This window comes from Agelaius tricolor, unplaced genomic scaffold (genome assembly GCF_023055355.1).
Source record: "Agelaius tricolor isolate 1412-34295 unplaced genomic scaffold, bAgeTri1.0.p SCAF_38, whole genome shotgun sequence".
Classification (NCBI taxonomy): Eukaryota; Metazoa; Chordata; class Aves; order Passeriformes; family Icteridae; genus Agelaius; species Agelaius tricolor.
The window spans coordinates 2,320,163-2,337,636 of record NW_027269298.1 but is presented as its reverse complement, the minus strand read 5'-3'; the positions used below and the strand labels follow the sequence as shown (position 1 = coordinate 2,337,636).

The following is a 17,474-nucleotide window of genomic DNA, read 5'->3' as shown; positions in this document are numbered from 1 at the left end:
ACAGTTCTTGTCAAATGAAGATACAGACTGATAGCACAGCTACTGTTCTTATCTGAATAAGTCAGACCTGGCATCAAACACGGCATTAATTCTTTTATTTTCTCACAGAAAATAAAAGGTGGTATCACTGTCAGATACCCAACAGCAGAACCAGAGAAAGGCTAGCTGGGGAGGGACCTCAGGATGTCATTTAGTCCTCCCACATAAAGCCAGCTGTCACCAGGGCTTGCCCAGCAGTGCCTCAGTTCAGCTAATTTCTGAAATCATTCAAGTTTTGAGTGACCTGTCCTAGGGTGGCACTGCCCACCCCACACATCTCCTTGTGCTGGCAGTTTATCCTCACACTCACACTTCTGTGCCTTTTTTATTCCATTCCAGAACTACACTGTGCCTCAGTTTTGAGGGGCATTTACACTGCAAGAGAGTGAATTTAATGGCTAAAATATTACTTGTGCTGTACAGAGGTTTATACTGGAAGACCAAGAAATCAAATGACTCTCCTAAAAGGTCCCACCACATTACAGAGGCAGGACCCTGACACATTCCAGTGCCCAAGTCACCTCCTGCAGACATGTAAAGTGCATTAATGCCAACCAAATCAGACAGGAAACCCATATGAGGAAGATTTGCTAAATATTTGGGGGTTACATGGGTTTTGTATGATCTTTATCAAGACTGAGATCCCAAAGGAGTCAGCAGACATTGCTCTTACTCAACAGATGAGGAAGCAAGAAGATTAAATGTGTGCTGTGAGCAGGCAGCAGTGACCAACTGGGCTTTTCTCAGGGCAGTGCTTTTATTTAGGCTCAATAGCATGATATTCAGCCCAGAAATGGGTTCTGTGATCCTTAACATTCTCGTGGAATTCAATTTCAGCTTGGCTTCCTGTTGACTGCCAGAGGAACTGCTGCTTCCCATGGAACACCACTGTCTTCATGGTGCTGACATCTCGGACCTGCAGCAAGAAAAACCAAACCATTTTATCTCAGCAGGCCAGACATGAAACAAGTGCTTAAAAATACTGGAGACTTGCAGATTGGTCACTCAGGGAAAAGCTGTGCTACAAAGGTTAGAAGAAATACAGTAGATATCAGAAATTATCATTGCCATCAGAGATAGGAACACAACAGAGATCCCAGTCCCTGGTTTGTGACTGAACTGTGTATCTGGGTGGAAATTTCTAATGGAGATGGGTTTGTTCCCATCCCAACCATCCCCCTGGGGTTCCTGCCTCCTCACCAGGATGTAGTTGAAGTGAGTCTGGTTGCCCTCAGGGCCCAGGTCAGCGTTGAGGGCACGGATGGAGATGCGCTGCCGCGGAGCCACCGTGATGAACGTCCGGCACACCAGCCCCTGCCTCTCAGCAGGAAACTGCACAGGATTCACTATCTCACCCTGGGGGCCAAACAGCTGCTGGTCACAGTCTGACAGGGCAAAGGGGCAAGAGAAAATGGCTTAGAGAAGTATCCAGCACCTCCAAGGAAGAAATCATTTAAATTAAACACAGGCAGAACAGTTTCTTTAGGGATTTTCAGCTGGGGACCTTCAAGTATCAGCAAATACCTGGGGGGGTTTGCTTTAAAACAAAAGAGGAGTCCACAATTAATAGTGAATCCAACACTCCTCAAGAAGGGCATTGTTAGCTGCTAAAAATGAAGCAAGGTTCACATAGATTTCCATAGGCAACCACCATTCATGGAACTCTGTGGGCCTTAATCTAAAGCAAGAGCAAAACTTTCAGTACAGTACCTTGGTAATATTTTTTGGTTGCAGTTCTGCTGTTGTACTGCAGAATGACCCCATTTCCTGGCAGCACAACTCGTTGTTTCACAATCAGTGTGTTGGTTCTGGAATTTATCAGTGACAGAGGGAGCTTCCTGCAGCCTGTCCGCCACATCATTCGCCCAGAAAACAGCAGGATCTCACCTGGAACGGATGAGCACAGGGCCTAGAAACACTTTTCTTTCAAGTAAAAGCCAAAGTCTCTCTTAGACAGGTCTGGAATCAAGTAATTTCTGCATCTTGTTTCTATCTTATCAAAATCTGTCATGAGAACAGGCCAGTTAACTAATCTAACTGCTGATTCCAGCTAGAGGGTACATTAGTTTTATAACAGGCCAAAACAAGCAGCTTCTTTAACCCCATAAGCTCCTTTCATCTCATATCTACCAACAAACCAGGTAAGAAACCACTGTGTGAGGGGAGAACAAGCAGCATCTTCATTTTGTTCCATCTGGCACCAACATGGTGGAACAGAAAAACTCAGTAAAACGGTTTCAGAGACTACAGAGGCTCTGAGGCAGCCAGAGCTTCTCAAGGCACCAGAAAAGGTGCAGCTTGAGATGAAGCTTTGCCAAAGGGCCAGGCTGGAGCCCAGAGCTGCAGGCAGTACCTGCAGTGCAGTTGAGGGAGCTCTCCAGGATGGTCACTGAGATCTCCTCCCTCAGGGGACGCCCGATGGCCACTGTGCAGTCCCTGCTCTCCACGCCTGTCATGTTGATGATGCCAGTGGCATTGAGAAACAGGTTTCCACAGACACCTGGACAGCAGAGACAGGTGAGAAACACACCCAGAAGGAACTACAGGAGAAACAACTCCCTTTGTGGCACAATGAACAGGTAAGGTCACATATTCTAGGTAAAGCACAGGAAGAGTCACAGAATCCCAGAACATCCTGAATTGGAAGGGACCCACAAAAGAATCATCAAAATCCAACTCCTGGCCCTGCACAGGACTACCCCAGGAATCACACCATGTGCCTGAGAGTGTTGTCTAAACACTCCCTGAAGCCTTGAGCTGCTGTCCCACAGGCTCCCAAGCCAGAAGAGTTTTGGGAAGCACAGGGAAGCGAGTCACTGTTCCTAGCTCAGGTAACATGGACATGCTGGAACAGCAGGTTTTCCCTCCCAGCCAGATGTCTTCCCTCCCATGCTCCTGTCCCTGTCTGGCAGCAGGATCCCCACAGCCCAGCTGCACACAAGAAGCTCCTTTTGGCCGTGTCCTCCTCACCTCCACTGGGCTTTGTCTGCTCCTGGGGCCCAGCAGACAGAGGCACACCCAGGTCCTTGTGTCTGTGCTCTGGGGCAGCTGCAGCTGTTGGCAGGTGTGTGGCTGGTGTCACTGGCTGCAGCTGTGCCCCAGGGGACTGGGTCCCCCCCTGCTCAGGACAGGGCCCTGCAGAGCAGCCACGCACCACGATGGCCTTGGGGAAGTGCCGGCAGAAAAGGGGGTTCACAGGCTTGTGGGTCAGAGAGCTGAGACAGAAATCCTGCCTGGTCTGAATGCCATTCCCACAGGATGTTGAACACTGCAGAAGAAGAAACCCACAGGCTTTTATCCCTGCATTCCAGGTGGTCTTTGGAAATAAATGCATTGATAAGCTCGTGCATGATCTGGGGGGGGTCACTGATGCTCTTCTAGCATTTGCCCTGTCAGTGCTCTTATAGCTGATGGAACAAGATGCCCCCCTTTCCAGGGGACCTTCCAAACTATATATTTAAATTGCAGAACCACTTCCTAAAAAATCCCAAAATATCTGCATTCCAGGAGAAAACATGCCAAAACCATTTCTAGGCTGCAGCCAAAAATTGAGCTGAGGAAGGTGGGAAGCAAACCTACGGCTGCTAAACACAGGGCAGTGGAAAGGATGGAAAACACCCCTGGAAACACTTTAGCATTGCTGTGGGAAGCCAACAGACAAGGCAAAAGTTGTTATTTCTCCCCTGCAGCCTTCAGGGAAGGGGAGAGGTGGAAAACTTCTGCATCTGATGGGGAGCAGGTACCTCTGACCACTCGCTGAAGCTCCACTCGTAAGAGCACGTGCGGATGACACAGGGGACACTGGTGAGGGGCTTCTCTGCCACAGGGCACAAATGTTCCTCCTGCAAGACCTCCTGGCCATGGAGGGTCTGCACACAGGTGACCAGCTGCACTGCCAAGCCCAGCCCACAGCTGGAGGAGCAGGGCCCAGCCGGGGTTGCCTTCCACCTGACAGGGCAGGGAGGACAAAAAGTGAGTTAGGGATGAATCCCCACCCTGTCTCTCACTGCAGAAAAGGCACTGAAGCTCCCTCACCCTTCCTCCTTCTTCATCCTCTGCCTCACATAGTCCGTGGTGCTTGGAATGCAGCTTGGGGCAGGTTTGGAGTTGGATACAGAGGGCATTCCCATTTTGCCAGGAGCCCACAGATTTCAGATGCACACTGAATCTTACTCTGTGTCCATCACCGCCCTCCCCAGAGTGACACACACAGGCTTAACTGCAGAAACAATCTTATCTCCCTCCAAAACACACACACACCACTGCACTCTCAGATCAAGATCAGACCCAGAGGCCCTGGGAGTGGCATCCTGTAAAAAAAGTTCCAGTAGCTTTCCAGTCCCACAGCAAACAGGGCAGGGCAAGCTCACCACAAATCCTAAGGAAAGTGCAATGCATTTCCTTCAGTTTTCAGAGCAGCTGTTCCAGATTCTGAGAATATTTAATTCTTGCTACTTTCCTTCATGTTCAGTGGAAATTGCACAGCTGGCAAATGTGTCACCACCTTTTGCAGCTGTAGATTTGCTCCTGCTTCCTCAGAGTAATAAGGGATTGAGAGGTTTTCAGTTTTTCTCTGAGGACTTCACTGATTTCTGTCTGAGATGTACCAGCCCAGGAAAGACTCTGAGTTTGCTGAGTATGGAGCAGTGCTACAGTTTTTGCAGCTGGCTGTGCTTCCAAAGAAGGGAAGAGTAGCCTGACCCTTCATTTATCATGTCCCTGCAGACAGAGAGAGAAAGGAAGGACCCCTCACTGTCTCATTGTCTCCTGGTAACTGCTTTACCTTGGTGGGCAGGGGTTGAGCTCACAGATTTCCACCCTGCTCTCTGGCTTTGGCACTGGCTGACAGTTTTCCTCCTGGGTTTCTTCTTTGGTGTCAAAAGCCACACAAACATAGTGCAGCTGAGTCTTACCTAGGAAGGGAAGCAATCTGACTGTGTGGTTTGGATGCAAGGATTCATAATAGGTCAGAAGTGTCACATCTGTGTGTACAAAACAAGCAAACTCTGCCCAAGCCATGGCACTCTTACTGCACTCATCCCCCCAGCTCTGAAGCACAGCCAGACCACCCTCCAATTGTTCTGTTCCAAAAAAACTGTGATCACAGCTACTCTTGGAACTGTAGAGAGGGAAAGACCAGCTGGGCCCCGAGGTTCCCAGGCACTGAACTCACACCTACAGCCAAGGAACATTTCCCTGCAGCACAGAAAGGCCTCACCTCTACCACAGGAGACAGAACACTCCCCAGCTACAGGGCTCCAGACATACACAGTCTGATTTTCCAGCTGGACATGCCCAAGTGGCTCCAGAGGCTGAAGTAAGTGTGCATCTTCCTCCTCAGAACAGAGCAAAAAACAGCTGCCCTAAACAAACCACCACGAGGAACTGAGGGATCCAGCAGCACAATTAAAGAGGGATGGAGCTGTCTAAAGTGACAGGATGAGCTTTTAACTGGGCAGAGCAGTGGTGCAAACCACTCTCTAGGAGTAAGCTGGTGGTTCTTAAGTGGTAGATAAAAGTGCAAAGCTCCCAGTGAGGTTCCTGAAAAGCCAAGCCAGCAAACTCACTTTGTCCCAGCCCAGAGGGCAGACATTGACCACACATGGCACAAGGGAGAGGGGTTTTTCTTCTGCTGGGCACAGGCTGTCATCCACCACAGTCTCCAGGCCATCATGGAACTGCACACAGGTCAGGTTCTGCTGGGCAACTCCAGTCCCACAGACAGCAGAGCATTCATCTCTCTGAGACATCTTCCACCTAAATGGGAGGCAGCTGCATCACCCCATCTCCCATCTGCATCAGGGAGGTTTATTACTCAGGCCACTGCTTACAGAAATGGGTCATGCATTCTGTTCAAAAGCCTTGTCTGGATGTGACTGAGAGAACAATTTAAGTCCTTCCAAGGACTAAAAGCACCTAAGCTAAGGGGCTATAGTTCACAGTGCAATCATTTTTTATGGAGCACTAAAAGGTCTCTGAGGGCAACGTCTGGGCAGGCTTGGCCCTTGGTCCTCCTCCCAAAAATAATCAACACAAGGGTCAACCCTCTTTGTTGGCACCATCTTGGAAAGGATGTGAGAGGCATTTCTTCTGGATATACCCTTAAATATCTTCATTTATCAGATTACTGTAAAACATTGAAGGACTATTTCCCATTCCTTCAGCTGACATCTCAATTATCTCACAGGACCAGGACCAGGAAAGGCAGAACATGGCTTGGGATCTGCTACAAAAAAACAACTTCCTACTTCTCTTTTTTTCTTTTTTTTTTTTTTTTTTTTGGCCTTGACAACACAAATACAGAGCCTGGGTTAAGTAGCAGAGCAAGGCAGGAATTGAGCTGAGCTCCCAGGAACACCAACCTGTAGAGGCATGGCTCCATGGCACAGGGCTTGTGCTCTGGGAGGGGCTGTGGCAGCTCCAGACACTTCAGATCCTCTGTCACTTCATTCTTGGTCTGATCAAAGCACACATGAGCCACTGGCTGCACCCCTGGGACACAAAAGGAAAAGGAATTAAAGTTATAAGTGAACAGCTCCCCTCTGTTATGGAAGGAAGATGCAGAGATTTTGCTTTACTTGATCACCTGGGTAAGAAAATGGGCTGTGTGGGAATTCAGACTTCCTTTAAACACACAAACTGCTTCTTTGATAAATAACCTCCCTCAAGAGTTTTAAAGTGATTTTCCAAGGTGAGCACCCCAGCAGAGGAGAAGTTTGATTGATAACCCACTGCCAAAATGGAAGAGGTTGCTCTAAACTGGCTGGTTGAAAGAACAAAGATACCAATCCTAATTTGGAACAAATTACTTCTAATGATCTGACTGATGAGGGACAGCAAAAAAAGCTCTAGGAGGGAGCTGGTTTTAAATGCCATTGTGTGGAAGTGACCAGGTAATATCATCACAGAGCCCTCATGCTCAAACAGCACCAACCTCCCCAAAGGCATCAGCAACAGCCAAAACCAGAGGCACTGGGAGAGAAACTGGAGACTTCCAGTGCCTGCAGCAGGCAAGGAATGAAATATTCATAAGCTACAGCTATAGAGAAGATTTTTAACAATAATGAACATAAAAAGCAAAGCAGATGAAAAGTCAAACTCAAAGAAATTACAAGCAAAGCTAAAAGGAGTCTCCTTTCAGTGAATGAGCTACAAGGAGAGCCAGGCATTCCTGAATCTCAAGCACCATGACCCTGAGCACTAAATGTCCAGAATCCATCAGCAGCCTTATCTTTGCTCTACCCTCCTGGTTTTCAAATAATGATTATTGCTGAGGAGGGCCTGTGCATCACTTTCAGCTCTCAAGGTGCAATTTCAGCCCAGATTCCCAACTTTCTGTTATTTTAAGTCCCAAGTTTCTCATTCTTTTTTCTGTTGTGGCTGCATTAGCTGGAGGCTCTGGAGCATTTTGAGCTCTTTACTTCAGGGTTTCAGCAATCACTTCACCTAGGGGATTTGCTGGAGAAAAGCTCTCCAGGCATAACTAGTTGTGTAGATTGACTTCCATAAATATTCATTAATGCATTTTCTTAATCCTTGTCACAGAAGTCTTGAGAGGCCTGCCAGTGTCATCTGAATTATCTGGTAAACAAGATGTCAGGCCATCTATCAGAGTGAGCTGTTACAATCTGCATTATGATTCCTTTAGGGAGACAGAAAGGATTAGCCATGGCACAGGAATAGAATTCAAAGAAGGAAGTTTCATAATTAGCTCTGAGGCTTTAGTTAGACACCAGATACCCCTTTGGTCTCAGACTTCTGATGTTTAGCCAACTTCAAATTACAGTCTTCAGTAACTTTGAAAAATCTGAGAAAATTATTTAGTCTTAAAACCAAGAGTTCAGTTCAGACCTATTTAAAAATCCTCTTTGTGATCAAACATTTTCAGTATCATTTTGATGATTCAGCTCATTTGCTGATTAGTTCATTTAATTCAAAAGCTCCAGCACTTTTTTCTTTGGTTCAGTTGAACACTAACAATCATTTCCAGCAATCTGCTTTGAAATTCAGTTCAGACCAAAGGAGAAGTCTCCATAAAAAGTCAAGACTGAGTCCTGCTGCCTCACCTTCCCCACAGGTCACTGAACATGGGCCCTGCTGAGGAATCCACAGGTAGCTCAGGCTCTCCCTGGGGACAAAGTAGCTGAAGATGATGTCTGGGTTGGTGGCATTGCCATATTCTTTTGTGTACCTTCTGTAGACCTGGGGAAGGAAAAACTGTGGTCAGTGCAGAAGAAAACTTGGATTTATTTCTTAGGATGGAGGAAGGAGAAGCCAGTCTTCCTTCTTTCCATCCAGTCCTGAGCCTCACTGCAGTGCCTCAGTCCCAGCCAGATGCAGTCAGAGCACCCACCCTGTGAATTCTGGGCACTGAAAGTGAATAAGCCAAGCAGAAGGTTTAACTCAAGTGTGGTTTTCCACACACAATCACCCCCAGTGCCAACCCCCAGCCATTCCCAAGAACAGCAATCCCATCACTCTTCAGTGAACACCATCTCCCCCAGCCTTGGACACCTGAATTCACCACACCTGGATTCTGCAGCAAAGCCACCCACACCAGGCCACTTCTGACTGGCCACCTTCCAACTCTGCTGCTTTCATTCACCTGTATTTCAATTTCTTCCTGTGTTGGCCCATCCACATGGATTTCCTCCAGGCTTGGCAGGTTGTCCTTGGTGAGAAACACTTGGTATTTGATCTGGTTGTCCTCCAGAACTGATGGGTAGGTGACATTCAGTGAGATTTTTCCTTTTCCAGCCACCACATACTCTCCTTTAACCTTCACAGCTGGAGAAGCCAGAGGAGCAGTGAGGTTAGGAGACATGATGTGGTCACCAGGATCCCCTGGTGCTGGCTGCCCACCTGCTAGGAACCAGTTTGATCCAAGTTTGGCAGATCCCATGGAGCGTGGCTCCTACAGCTTCCCACTGAAGAGCATCCCACAAGCAAAATGCAGCACCAAAAATTCCATTTCTTTGTTTGCACAAGCTCCTTTCAGCCCTGCCTGTATCCCCTCCTCTCCTTTTCATTCCACTCACCCAGGTGTGTGAAGAGAGGCCTCCTGTTTGTGACATGGACCGAGGTGGTGTTGTAGGGCAGGGACAGAAATGTCACATACTCTGGAAGGGTGGAAAGGAGAAAGATGTGGTCACCCTCCATCACTGGAACTCTCTGGGAAAGGATGGGGGTTGCAGCTCAGCTCCTAAATTCACCCTGACCCTGCTCCTTGACTTGAACACAGTGATGGTGGCACAGCAAACACAGCTGAGCTGCATCCTGTGTCCTCTTCTCAAATTTCTTTGGTTCTTTTTAGGTTCTCTGCTAAGATCTCTACATGAGACTGCAAGAGCCAGACCAGTTCCCAAATTTAACAAATCAGGAAGCATGGACAACACTCTCAAGGACATAGTGGGCTTGGTGGGCAGGGCCAGGAGCTGGACCCAATGATCCTTGTGGATCCCTTGGGATATTTATGATTCTGTGATCTGATATCACCCCCAGCTCCCAACAATTTATGGGACTTCCCAAACAGTTACATTTCTGACCCACATCCAGAGAATTATGACCAAAAAAGGCATTCTGCCCACCTCCCAAAATCCATCTCCATACCCTCCATAAAATAAAACTAAGCAGAAGCAGGAGGGAGAAGATTTGGAACACTGACTGCACACAAACAGAGCCTGAGGGGGAGGACTACACACCTTCAGCTTTCCCTTCTGTGTAGGATCCACTCACTTTGGTGCAGGTGGAGTTGTCACCCCCACAGACCTTGCAGGGATCCATGGCCTTCCTGGAGCCCATCTGGCCATCACACCCAAATGCCTGAGCAGAGGGGAGAGTCTGTCAGCCTGGCCTGTTCTGAGAAAACAAGTGAGCAAAAGCAACATTCCTGAGCTCCTGAAACTGCCCTCTTCATTTGGAACCTGGATTTAGGAAGACAACAAAGGAAAAGATGTGTTTGTACCTAGAGCTGCCACTGGGCAGCACATGCAAAGCCAGGGGCTGGGAGGTCTTAGCTGAGAGCACAACTCTCAGTAACTGTGACATTTTCTTTCCCATAAGAAGCAGCCCAAAAAATCTCTCCTGTGACCTAAACCCAAAGCTCTGTGCTCTCTTCTATGAACTCTTTCTGGAGGGAGGGAGGAAGGAAGGAAAAAACAAAAGCCCAAGAGGACAGTAAACATGAATGGCAGGTTCTAAAGGAATCTTTAGCTCCCCAGACTCCAAAGCCAAACTTAGCTCACATCACTTCAGTCCCATGGAACTCAGATGAGAGATTCTATCCCCATTCCCACGAACAAGACTAATTTACACAAAACTACAGGAGGATCTCAGCAGGCTTAACAGCAAAACATGTGCAACTGCTGAATTTATGCTGCAGCCACTGATCCCAGGCTTTGGAAGCTGCCATAACATGCATATTTATCACTGCTGCCAATGAAAGAGCCAAAATCAGAACAGGTTGTGCCTACACCCTCTGCTGTTCATGGGGGGAAACACTTCACAAAACATGGTGAGCACGAGGATAATGAGAAAAACATAAAATTTACAAGGAGTATTCTGGGAATGTAAAGAAACAACAGAAAACATCCAGACGGGTCAGCACTGAGCAGTTCCTAAAATGCAGACAGCGCGGGGGAGTTGGATCCAAGGTCATCAGGAAAGAATGCTTTCCTCAGGTCCAACCCAGGAAAAAACTCCAGAAATTAGACTTCAGTTTTGATCAGCAACACTCCAAAAATCAATTTGTTGACTTGTGATGCCCAGGTTTTGCTCCTTATCTTGCCACTGACTCAGTGACTCAAGTCATGGAACTTCCCTCCAAGACACTCAGCATTTTATGGGGCTAATTACAGCAGGCAAGCTGAGCAGCTAATGATGTCTCCTCCACCAACACATAAACCAATTGCTTCTTGGATTAGGGAAGAATAGCCCTGTGTGTTTACTGCATAATTAGCAGAATGTCTTATCTAGAGGGCATTGGATGCACAGACAGAACAGTAGATTTTTGGACTCCATCCAACACACCAAGAACAAAACTCTCTTCTGAGAAGAGCTCACTCTGTTGTTTGGGACACTGTTTTTTCCTAGCACAATTTCCCCTGGTTTCTGTGGTGCAGATCACCTGTCAAGGGCTCACCTGGAGTCCCCAGTCACTTACTCTGCATCTCCCCATGACACACAGATGGAGATCCCCATGGTGCTCTGTGTCATCCTGCTCACACCTGGTTCCATCCAGGAAATTGTCCCCACGGCTCACCATGAACTCCTTGCCCACAGCCCTGCACATGTGCTTGCAGAGCAGGTCCCCTGGAGCAGGCAGGCACAAGGAAGGAGTTATTCTTTCAGGAAGGCACAGGGCTGCTCATCAAGCAATGGGAAAAAATCCAGAGAGGTTGTGGACTCCCATCCCTGGAAGTGTCCAAGGCCAGATGGGACAGGGCTTGGAGTAACCTGGGATAGTGGAAGGTGTCCTGCCATGGTGGGATGAGTTTTAAGGCCCCTTCCAAGCCATACCATTCTGGGATTCCATGATCTCTCAGAAAGCACTCAGGTTTTATGTGAAAACTAAACCACTCAGTGAAACAGCCTTTTCATTCCATAGCACAGAGGTCCATGAGCACAAACTGAGGTTCCAGACATTCCTTACCTTTGGCAAAGCCAACAGCAGAAGTCCAGGTATAAAAGGATGGTGTTTCTACATCAAGGTACAGTGGCTTTAAATTTGTTGCTGCACATTGTTCAGCCATGAAGTCCTGCTGGGTGATCAGACAGGCCTGGATCCCAGAGAGATAATTGTGTAAGGAAAGGAAGTGACTGAGCACTGACATTTAACCCTCTAGCTAAAGGCAAAATGCAGTGCCTGGTGATTAAAACACCCAAACAACTGCAAAGAAAGAAAACCACTTTAAAGGAAGGCTGCAGGATATGCAGAGACTTGTGCTTGGAAGCTGATATCTTTGCAATTTATACAAAATAAATAGATAAGGAAAACAGGAGCAATACAAGAAAGCCCATCTGAAGAAAACCATCATTGTGAGTCACTATTTTCCCAGCATCTGTCCTGCTATGGGGCATAGAGAAAATGCTTCATTACATGTGAACAATGCTATTAAATAATCCTGCTGCCTTCCATGGCACAAATACCTCTCCTGCTGTCAGACAGATGGAGCCTGTACACCAGATCTTTACCAGAGCAGTCAGCTGTGGGAAGGACAGTCACAACACACCCATCCCTCAAAGGGCTCAACAGTGAGACAGAAGTGCAGATGCTGCTGAGCTCCATTACCTGTGTATTGCACATCTCTGCTTGCATGCTGGCACCGTGGCACTCCTGGCCCCCAAAAGCAGGCCTGGAAATGACACAATTCCTCAACAGAGGCAGCAAGCAAGAGGAAAGCCAAGAGGAAGACTCAGCCCTGAGGCCCTGAGCACAGGCAGGTGCCCACATCTCACCTGGGGTTGTTACAGAAGCGCTGCCTCAGCACCACCCCCCCGCCACAGCTGCGGGAGCAGGGGGAGAGGGGGCTCCAGGCAGACCAGCGCCCATGGACCACAGCCATGGGGTTCAGTTCCTCCAGAGAGCTGCACTGACCCTTGGAGCACCACTAGGAGCAAGAACACACAGAACTGGCAGCAGTGAACACGGCAGGGCTGGGATCTAAAAGGTTGGCACGAGTCCCTGTCTTTGGCAGTCCAGTAACACAGAGTCCCAAGGTGAATGAGGCACCTTCTGACAAGAGGCTGAAGAGTCCCCTTCCTAATTAGGGTCTAACATCAGGCTGGGGTCAAAGCAAAGAGCACACAAGTCATTTCCAGTAGAAGGAGGGCTCAGATATCAGGCTACAGAACTGCAAAACAACTCCAGAGATAAAGACAGGGTGGAAAGACCAAAATGAGGACATGATGGTACCAGTTTAGGACTGGTTTCAGCTCCCTGTCCAAGGGGCAGTGAGTGCCAGGTACCTCCCAGACACTGACAGAGCTTTGCTGTCTGAGCCCCACAGCCCCCACACCCAGTCCTGGTGGGAGCCTCCTTACCTTGTTGATGCCACACTCAGTTCCATCCAGGAGGGGCACCAGAAGCCGAGTACAGCTGGATTTGTCTGCTGGCTGTACATGGCATGAGAGAACTTTACAGATGTCCTGGTGTGACAAGAAAATCAGGGAGTTCAGGGAGTCAGGCTCAACAACACAGTCCCAAAGGCCCAAAGAGGCTTTCCCCCAGACACCCAATAATGCAAGTTCCTTCATTTTTCCTGCTATTGGGCAAAAGCTGTGGGCAAGTCAAAAGATCCTCACTGTAGTGATCACCAGCTCTCGTGCTGGAAGATGATCAACTGAAGCAATTAAAGTTTCACCCACCTTAGTGTTTCCTCATTAACAAAACATGTCCAGATGGCAGCTATTAAACATGCTGTGCTTCCCAGACAAAGGGATTTGGGCCGTGGCAGGGAAGCTGGAGGAATCCAGTGAACAAGAATTCCCCAAGGCAGGACCCTGAGTGGGTGCACCCAGCTGTGCACAACAGCACCCAACTGTGCAAACCTTACAGGAGATTTATGTGGAGGAAGGAGGTGATGAAGAGAAGGGAAACATTTTGAAAGTTTTGCCAAGAAATCTGTGGCTGAAAAGCACCTTCGATCCCTTCAGAATAAAAACGCTGCCAGCCAGTTCTCCCGAATTTTGGCTCCTGAACATTTCCCAGCTGCCCTTAGCAGGACAAAGAAACTTTCTACCTACAACATTGGTGTCAGCAAAGGTGCAAGCTGTGGCCACACTCCCAAAGGCAATTTTACACTGCTCATCTGCTCCATAGTACAAGCCAGGCTTCCACCCCGGGATGCTGCCGTCCATGGCCGGCAGGTCATTCAAGCAGCTTGTTTGGCCTGTACTGATAGAAACATGAGGAATAACACTTTCCCAGCTGTGGGTAGTGAGGACAAGGACATGTTTGCAGACTTGTGCTGAGTTTCATCTGGGAGTTGGCTGCTGCTTTCCCAGACAACACATGCTCGCTGTGGGCTGGGATGGATTTAGTTGCAGCAGCTGCCTGGAGATGCTCACAGTTCCCTGCTGCTGGAGTTTTATCCCATTCTTGTCCTGCACCCAGCCAGCACAGTCTGCAGTGCCTGGATGCTCTGATGTTGTAAATAAAATGTGCAGGCTGAGCCAGTGTCTGAGAAATCCAGCCCAGCCCAGGCATGTCAGGCACCAACCAAAGCCACTTCCAGCAAAATGAAGCAAAAACTGGGTTTAACCTCAGCAACAAGTGCTAAGAAATAAACAAACCCCAAGCTTTTCAGTGTTCCTCATTTTTCAATAAACTTTTTTATTCTTTAAGTTTTTCTCTCCTAAGCTCCCAGCATAGGGAGCTGAAGAACTCAACCATTCCCTTACCTGACAAGGGCCAGGAACTGCTCCCGGCTGCACGGAGACCAGGTGAGGTCGATGCTGTTGTGGTTTCCTGCTGAGCCCATGATGTAACCACTGCTGCTGCACAGATTCTCCTCTCCATCGTGGGCAATGCCAAGGCTGTAACAGAAGCAGCACAGAGCCCTGAGAAGAGGAAACCCAGAGGCTGGAGCCTCCCTTCTCTAAGTAAGGACTGAGCTCCCTCTGCAGCCCTTCCTTCTACTGTTGTCACAAAGGGTTTCTCTCCTCTTTGCAGCTTCTAATTGTCACAGGACATGCAGGAATGCAAGTAATGGAAGGAACTCTCTCCAAAATAATCCATAAAGATGACCAAAAGAGTTAGAATAATCCATGGGGAATTCCCTTTTATGTCAAGAGGTGCTTTGGCTTCTTTCCTAAACTGGAGGATGTTTTTACCTGAATAAAACCTGCTGGGCTGCTCTGGCAGTTTCCTACTGACCTGTGCCCAATCTCATGGGCTATGGTGACTCCAAGGTCAAAGCCAGTGTCCTGGGTAATGACACAGCTCCAGAAGGAGGAGCAGACTCCCCCTAACTGAGTCACTCCACGAAGCTCCTTGTTCCCATCAGGCAACTCCAGGTCAAACCTAAAGTAAGGGAGACATAAAGAGGAAAGAGCAAAGAACACCCCAGAGCTAAAAAAGCCAGGTCTAGACATTCAGCTGAATTTATCTGAGCTTTCCTGGCCTAGCTTTGCCAGCCATCTAACATTTCTTTTGACACCAGTGCCCACTGCTCAAATGTTATGATAGAAACATAAAAAATCCAAATGTACTCAGACAAGCAGAATTGACTAAAATGACCTAATCCTATTTCCCAGTTCCTCCCAGGGCAGGGAGCTCAGCACCTGGTGATGTAGAGGACAATGTCAGCATGCTGGGGGTCAGAGTCGTTCTGGGGGTTCACCTTCTTGCTCCACTCACAGACACTGATGAGGGAGGAGGTGATGTTGGTGGTGATGTTCACCTCTGCCTGGAGGGAAGGCACACATTGCACATTCCAAACAGCCTGGAGCTTGGGCAGGCCTCAAACACAGCCCTCCCCTTACCTCTGGCTCTCTCAAAACCAGCATTTGCATGAGGTGAACTCTGAAATGAGCCCCCAGTGAGGCATCTCTGAGCAGCTCTGCTCCCTGAGAAGAGACAGAAAGGATTCAAGAAACAAGGGGCCTTGGGGACTCCCACTCCCTGTTCCCAAAAACTGGGCTGCACTCACTGCAACACTAACATATGCACTACAAATGTTAAAAAATCTGTCAATGAGAAGTGGTTGGATGTGTCAGATACTCTGAAGCAGAGAGAAGAATCTGCATGAAAAGTTTCACAGGGTAGAGTGAATGCTAAAGACTTTTCTGCAGTACACACAGAGAAAATTTCTTAGTAATAGCAAAAAGAGACATGAAAATTCTGCAACAGAAATAAAACAGTGAAATGTAAAATATTAAATGGATTCAGTGGATTTAGCTCAGTCCCAGGGTGAGAAAACTCTTTACCTGTGTTGCAATGTTAGTAATGAAATTAAGAGTTACATTTTCTATGTGGGTTTTAAATCCTCTAAGATCTCCTTTTACTCCTTGTACAAGGGAATTTGAGGGATTTCATGCCAAGGGAAGCACAGAGGAATGCCCTGCACATGAGCTCTGTACCAGGGACAGGTGACCCCAACCACCCTGGGGCACAGGATCCCAAGCACAGAGGCACTCACAATGTTCAGGTTGGCCAGGATGTAACGTTCTGTGTCCTCTTTGTGGTACAAGTAAACATCTGGCCCTGCCACCACCATCAGCTCCAGATGTTTGACAGCTGCCTCAGCCCTCTTGTGCAGGCGAGGAGGAGCCCACCCTGCTGGACAGCACAGAGGAACACCAGGAGGTTCAAATGCACCATAAGAGGTCCTACAGATCCACTCCCTCTCCCAAAAGACTGCAATAACTCAGCTGCAAGTCCAGGTCTCCAAGGGCTTGCTCAGCTTTCCCACTTCTGGTGGTGTCTTTCACCTGCTAGCAGCTTTAGCAACACACCTGTGCTATCAAAATAACAACCAGCCACATCAGACACACTGGGCACACCTCGGTGAGGTGAGGAACCTTTTCAGGTCTACTCCTGTATTTGTAAACACCAATTTTCCCTCTGAGCTCATGGAAGCAATGCTCTGGGAGACAGCTTTTCCAGCAGGGCTGTTACCTCTGGCTGGCTTTGCCTCTCTTGCAGCACTTTTGAAGAGGATGTGGGGGCTGGAGAAGCCGAGGTCCTTCAGCAGAGCCACATCTTTGCTCCTGACTGGCCTGATGTGAATCTTCTCCTCACCCACGGTGACCACTCCTTGCTGAAGCAGATAAAAATCCACCTCTGAGTTATTCCTAAGATATTTGCTATCCATGGGGATGGCAAGGATTTATTCAGTGGATGGCTCACACATGTTTGGTGCAGGAAGCTGCCAGCCCCAGAGGCTGTTCCTGCTCATACTCACCAGCTGCCCTTCACAGAAAGTGACTCTGCTGCTGGCCCCAGGAGGCTGCAGGGCTTTTCCACCTGCAAAGCAGCTCCCTGGGAATCTCCTCAGTAAAACAAAGGAAGAGTTCACCACCTGGCTGCTCACAAAGGAGGAGGAAAGGAGGGCATGGTCCTCTAGGAATTCAAAGACATAGAGCTGCCCCCAGGCCTGGATGGAGCAGTGCTGGACCCGACAGGGCCTCAGCCCAAAATGTTCTTCTTGACAAGGGCAAGCTGGCTCAGCCACAACAAACTCAGGTACTGAAAGAAATGAAACAAGACCAGAACAAGGGGAGTAGTTATGAGGAAGGTTGATACACAAAACCCCAACAAGACCAGAACAAGGGGAGTAGTTATGAGGAAGGTTGATACACAAAACCCCAATGTAAGGTCTATTTCCCCAGGAAAAATACCCTAAAAATGACAACTGTGACCTCTTGGGTTCATGGTGCCAAGAGCCAGAGAATTTCTGTGCTTTTGTGTATTCCAAAGTGAGGAAAATCTGACT

General features: G+C 48.2%; 1 protein-coding gene across 2 annotated transcripts; it reads right to left on the bottom strand.

The window, feature by feature from the left end:
• Positions 1-774: 774 nt before the first annotated feature.
• ADAMTS13 (ADAM metallopeptidase with thrombospondin type 1 motif 13) lies at positions 775-16,639 on the bottom strand. 2 transcript variants are annotated; one of them, XM_071453861.1, is made up of 25 exons: positions 16,179-16,639; positions 15,523-15,606; positions 15,322-15,446; positions 14,915-15,061; positions 14,440-14,574; positions 13,783-13,933; positions 13,081-13,185; positions 12,496-12,647; positions 12,329-12,392; positions 11,690-11,816; positions 11,201-11,349; positions 9,741-9,861; positions 9,078-9,158; positions 8,645-8,826; positions 8,106-8,241; positions 6,402-6,531; positions 5,607-5,796; positions 5,258-5,375; positions 4,823-4,952; positions 3,783-3,987; positions 3,010-3,307; positions 2,393-2,539; positions 1,750-1,926; positions 1,240-1,424; positions 775-955 (listed from the first exon to the last, which is right to left on the bottom strand). In XM_071453861.1, the coding sequence occupies exons 1-25, from the start codon at positions 16,254-16,256 to the stop codon at positions 797-799; spliced, it is 3,576 nt and encodes a 1,191-aa protein (XP_071309962.1). In that variant the 5' UTR covers positions 16,257-16,639; the 3' UTR covers positions 775-796. The 2 variants fall into 2 exon arrangements, with proteins under 2 accessions (XP_071309962.1, XP_071309963.1); XM_071453862.1 differs by lacking the exons at positions 15,322-15,446; positions 15,523-15,606; positions 16,179-16,639 and having other exon boundaries at positions 13,783-13,928; positions 14,915-15,071.
• Between the last annotated feature and the right edge of the window lie 835 nt (positions 16,640-17,474).

What these genes read in the sequence shown, in the direction of transcription:
- ADAMTS13 (XM_071453861.1), bottom strand. Translation starts at nt 16,256, where the DNA reads ATGGTGGTGGCAGGGCCAGATGTTTACTTGTACCACAAAGAGGACACA. An exon ending in CCTTTGCTGACACCAATGTT is followed by an intron (nt 13,186 to 13,782) that starts GTAGGTAGAAAG and finishes TTGTCACACCAG; the next exon opens with GACATCTGTAAAGTTCTCTC. An exon ending in GCCTCTCTTCACACACCTGG is followed by an intron (nt 8,827 to 9,077) that starts GTGAGTGGAATG and finishes TGGCTTCTCCAG; the next exon opens with CTGTGAAGGTTAAAGGAGAG.